Consider the following 5,667-nt stretch of genomic DNA (forward strand, 5'->3'; position numbering starts at 1 on the left):
ACTCCCTTTTGGTGCCTGTCCTTCTTAATTGGACACAGCACTATCTATGCTGAAAGAAAAGTGTCATGGTATGAATGTTTGTGTAACCCCCAAATCCGTGTGTTTAAATCCTACCCCCCAAGATGATGGTATTAGAAGATGAGGCCTTTGTGAGGTGATTAAGTTATGAGGGCAGAGCTCTCAGGGATAACATTAGTGTCTTCATAAAAAAAGGCCTTAGAAAGCCCCCTTGCCCATTTTGCCATGTGAGAACACAGTGAGATGATATTGGGCTATGTGTAAGGGGGCTCTCACCAAATACCAAATCTGCCTCTGCCGTGATCTTGGACTTCCAGCTTCCAGAACTGTAAGAAATAAATGTTTCTTGTTTATAAGCCACCCAGTTTATGGGGTTTGTAATAGCAGTCTGAACACACTGAGACTGAAAGTATATCAAATTTTCTACCATCAGAAACTTTGATCGTCCCTTACCTGTTAAATGGAGAATCTAACAACACCTGATAAATTCATTGTAATGGACATATGAAATTACCTTATGTATTTGTAGCTCATTTTCATAAAACTATTGTCGTGCCTTGTATCTAAAAACAGGGAGGGACGCCTGGGTGGCTCAGTTGGTTAAGCGTCCAACTTCAGCTCAGGTCGTGATCTCGCAGTCTGTGAGTTTGGGCCCTGCATCAAGCTCTGTACTGACAGCTCAGAGCCTGGAGCCTGCTTCGGATTCTGTGTCTCCCTTCAGATTCTGTGTGCCCCTCCCCGACTTGTGCTCACCTCTCTCTCTCTCTCCAAAAATAAATATGGCTAAATGTTAAAAAAAAGAAACATTAAAAACAGGGATAATTATTAAAAACACAAATAGAAAATCTGTTTCTTTTTTTTTTTTTTTTTTTTTTTTTTTTACTAGGCAAAGAACTTTATTAATGTTGTTTCAAACTTTATTCCCAGGCTTCTTCAGCTTAATTAGCTGCAAAGAATGAATTGTGTATAAGCAAAAACTGAAAAGAGCTGCAGTGTCCAAGGGGCTTGGGCTTAAAAATATTAGAGATCTAGATTTTATCAGATCCATGAACAAAATTTTTAAAAAGCAGTCATAATATAAAATAGCAGCTCCCAGTAACTTCTTCAAGTTTTATCTTCTTCAGAAGTTGACTCAATTCAGTTTGCTTCATTCTTGGAAGCTTCATCAAAATTCTCCACAAGATCTGGAACTTCATCATCATCATCCTCTCTGGTAGCAAGTGGTGCCTTTCCATCCACAGATTGTTTGGGCAGAGCTTCAGCCAGCCTTCTTAAACTAGTCAGACTGTCTGCACCAAGTTGGTTTAAGACACTGGGTAACATTTCTGTCAGCTGCTTTGTCTCAGCATGGCCTGTAATGGTGAAAGTGTTCGCAGCCAGGGATGCCTGAACTTTAGGGTTGTTAAAGTGGATCACTGTTCCTTGGTTTGTGAACATATTCACTTCTTCAATACCAGAGATATTGTTTACTCCTAACTTCTTTAAGGAGAACTGAAGTTTTTTATCATCTGCTGTAGCTGTTCTATGAACCACCTTCTTCTTTCGGCGAGCAGTTCCTTTCCCACCAATGCGCACTTGTGCTTGCAGTTTGGCGAGTTTCTCCTGGTTCATGATAGTTTCTTTCATCTTGTTGGAGCGGAAATGGGACCGCGCGGGGGACTAGGGTAGGCGCTCAGGGGGTCTCGGGTGGACCAGCTGAGATTAGGCGCACACACGCGGGGACGCAAGATGGCAGCTAGAGGGACTAGAAAATCTGTTTCAAGGAAAAAAGTAGACATAAAGCTTGCTTACTAAAAGAGTTAAAATAATTGCTGTGATTTGAATTCAAATTTCACTTTGAAATTCTTGGCTGTCAGGGCAAAGGGGGAAGACAGTAAAGATTTAATACAATATTTGTCAATTATCAAAATGATCTTAAGGGAGATTGTATGTCTGGGTGTTTGTGAATATGTGTGTGCTTATGATTCCTAAGCCCTGAGTCAGCTTTACAGGCTAAGTATTCTGCTGAGCAACTGGGCAATGTTATTGTTTTTGTTTGTTTTTCATCAGTTTTTGCAAGTTCTGTTTTATTTTATATATTTAAACTACCATCCTGCATTATTTCTGAGCCATAGTCCCACTCTTGTACAGCCCATACACATCTACATTAATGTGGTTGATTGCTTGGTGTCTTTCCACAGATACAGAAATGTGCGGTATTTGTCTATTTTGTTAGGGGAAAAGGTAATTTGAACCAAGTATTAGAGATAGCCAATCTGTTTAGATCCAAAGAGAGACATTAGAGTAATCAGAAAAATGGATACTTGTGGTCTAAGTACCAGTTAGTACCATTTTATTCATATAAGCCTTTTTTGTTTTTAAGCATAGACCAGCTAAAAAGTCATAACAGAAGATTATAAAATCTCAAATTACAGTCTGGAGCATTGATCTTTTCTCCCAGTATTTCTATGTAATTTCTCTCTGTGTGTATAAGGAGGGCAAAATGTGTATTAGAAAAGGAAAAGATCTGGAATTGGACAGACCTGGATTCAAATCATGTCTGTCATTTATAAATTGCATGAATTTAGGATCTATAACGTTCTCAGATTTCTGAGCCTCAGTATCCTGACTTGTAAGAATGGTTTGACACCTCTCACAAATTTGTGAGGATTAAATGAAATGATGAATTTATAACATCTGTTAGTGCACAGCTCAATAAATATATTTTTTAAATGTTTGTTTATTTTGAGAGACAGAGCAATGGGAGAGGGGGCAAGAGAGAGAAAAAGAAAGAAAGAATTACAAGCAGGTCTCAAGCTCAGCATGGAGCCTGATGCAGGGCTTGATTCCAGGACTGCGAGATCGAGACCTGAGCCTATATCATGAGTTGCATGCTTAACTGACTGACACCCAAGTGCCCCTCAATAAACATTTTTAAATTAATAAATGAACGAGTCCTTCCAGAATATACTTACGATGATGGCAATGGTGATTTTTTAAGACACAAATATTGGCTGAAGAACAGAAACAAGTGAAGAATGCTAATTAAATAATACAAGTTCAGCAGATTCACAGGAATTTGGTTAATCCTCAGAAATTGTTTTAAGCAAGGAGAGACTATAAGAAGCCTACATTAACTCAAAATGCTAGTAGTGTTCCACTCGTCAAAACTGTCTGACAATTCACTTTCTACTTGGCAACAATTAAAGGGAAATAGAATGATTAATAGAATTAGAAGAATGATTAATTTTGCTCAAATACACAATCATAAAGAAAGTTTCCTCCATATTTCTTTGTGGGAACATAATGTAACCTTTTGCTTCCCTGTGTCTCTTGGGCATTGAAAATATGTTGTTGGTGGCTCCGGGCCATTTTACTTTATTCCTTACAGGGAAGAAATGCAACCTAGGAAATTTTCTCAAGAATTCTGGCCTTTCTTTAATTAGCTAAAACATACTTGTGGTTTATTTCTTCTCAAATATCTGATACATATATTAGGCAAATCCATTGCTTTAAGAAGAAAGGAACAAAGCCATTCAGAAAAGTCTGACAGTAAAAAATTAAAAGCTACCCAGACAAATACAAAAAACAAACAAACAAAAAAAAGAAAGCAAAGGTTATCATATTTATATCAGTCAAATCTGAATGTAAAGCAAAATGAATTAAATACGGCAATGGAGGGAATTTTGTAGTGGTAAACATTATGATCTACAATGAAGAATATGTATGCAACAATTAACATAGCATTACATAAATCCTAAGTTTAAAACTACCAGAACTGCATGGGGAAATGGAAACACAATAGCAATAAGGCACATGACCAATCAACTTATCAAAAAACAAATAAGGATATGAAAAACCTCAGTCCATGAAACAATGACAAAAGTTGACCATCAATTTTGCTACAAAGAAAATCACCATAAATTCCCAAACATAGAAAGAGCACAGAGAACATTCTTTGATCAGATTGTAATAAAATAAGAAATTAGTCACAAAACAACAAAAGAAACAATAGTACAATAAGTCCCATACTCTGAAAATCAATATAAAACTCAGATAAATGGAGAAATCAAAACCCACATTAAAGAATCTCTTTTTAAATACAATTAATAAACCCATATGCACATGAAGGATAGGATAATTCTAAAGTATTTAGGGAAAAATTGTCTTAAAAATTATGTTGATAAACAAATTAAAATGAACCAATGAATGATGTAGCCAATTCAAGAAATTTTAAAAATAAAATAAACAGAAAAAAGTGATTAATAATAAATGAGAAATTAATAGAATACTTGAAAATGGGAAAATGAACAAGTCGAAGCTCTGGTTATTTCCAAAAATAAGACAAACTAGTAGTTAACATGTTCAAAAGTTAGATTAAAATGCATAACATAAATAAAAATGGTGGGGCGCCCGGGTGGCTCAGTTGGTTGAGCGTCAGACTCTTGATTTTGGCTCTAGTAGTAATCCCAGGGTTGTGGGATTGAGCCCCGTTCCAGGGTCCACACTTAGCGTGGAGCCTGCTTGAGATTCTCTCTCTGTCTGTCTCTCTCTCTCTCCCTGCCCTTCTCCCCTGCTCGTGCTCTCTTTCTCTTTCAAAAGAAAGAAAAAAAAAAGGAGGAAAGAAAAAAAAATGGAAATATAATCACAAACACAAAGAAATATCATTAGAGATATGCTTAATATATATGCTTATTATTTTATGAAAATACAATTTTAAATCTGAATTAAGTTGGTAAACAAGGAAAGTAGAAACTACTAAAACTGGACCCCATAAAAAAAGAAAATCTAAAAGACCAGTTATACAAAATAGAGGAAATTGTCAAAAAGTTATGCCTTGCTTCACATGCCTCTCATCCACAAAATATTATTAGGTCCAGACATTTAAGAAACAGATATCTCCAAAGATATGAAAACTGTTTTTGGAATATGGAAAAAGATGGAAAACCTCCAAAATCTTTTAATAAAGTCAACATAATACTTATAACCTGATAAAGAAACATCTGAGTAATCTTTAAAGATCTAAATTATCTGGGGCGCCTGGGTGGCTCAGTCAGTTGAGCGTCCGACTTCGGCTCAGGTCATGATCTCACAGCTTGTGAGTTCGAGCTCCACGACAGGCTCTGTGCTGACAGCTCAGAGCCTGGAGCCTGCTTCAACTTCTGTGCCTCCCTGTCTCTCTGCCCCAACCCAGTCACATTCTGTCTCTGTCTCTCTCAAAAATAAATAAACATTAAAAATTTTTTTTCATAAAAAAAGATCTAAATAATCTAATAGTTATTAAATGAAAATAGTATTTACAAGTCTTCCATAGGATTTCCCATAAGGAAAAATTTCAGTTTCAAATAGTTCCACTGGCATGTCTACCAACTATTCAAGAAGCACATGATAGACATCTAATAAAAACATGTGTAGAGAATGAGAAAGAGAACATTTCCCAAATTGTGAGATTAGCATATCCTTTACACAAAACCCCCAAACAGTACAGGAAATATGTATTTTAGATCAACCTCAGTCATGAATTCAAGTGTATAACCTTAAACCATTTAAAAATAGCAACGTGTCTTTCTCTGTGTAAGCAACGTCTTGCTCTGTGTGTATAGGAAACACCCCTACCCTCCATCATCACGCTTGTCCAAAGTTCGCGTTAGACTGCTTCACTTTTATGAA

General features: G+C 36.4%; 1 protein-coding gene across 1 annotated transcript; it reads right to left on the reverse strand.

Moving 5' to 3' along the window:
* Positions 1–871: 871 nt before the first annotated feature.
* LOC122210764 (transcription factor BTF3-like) lies at positions 872–1,756 on the reverse strand. The gene has a single exon (XM_042923641.1). It carries the CDS (start codon positions 1,642–1,644, stop codon positions 1,156–1,158), a length of 489 nt encoding a protein of 162 aa, XP_042779575.1. The 5' UTR covers positions 1,645–1,756; the 3' UTR covers positions 872–1,155.
* Positions 1,757–5,667: the final 3,911 nt, after the last annotated feature.

This window comes from Panthera leo, chromosome F2 (assembly GCF_018350215.1).
Source record: "Panthera leo isolate Ple1 chromosome F2, P.leo_Ple1_pat1.1, whole genome shotgun sequence".
NCBI lineage: Eukaryota > Metazoa > Chordata > Mammalia > Carnivora > Felidae > Panthera > Panthera leo.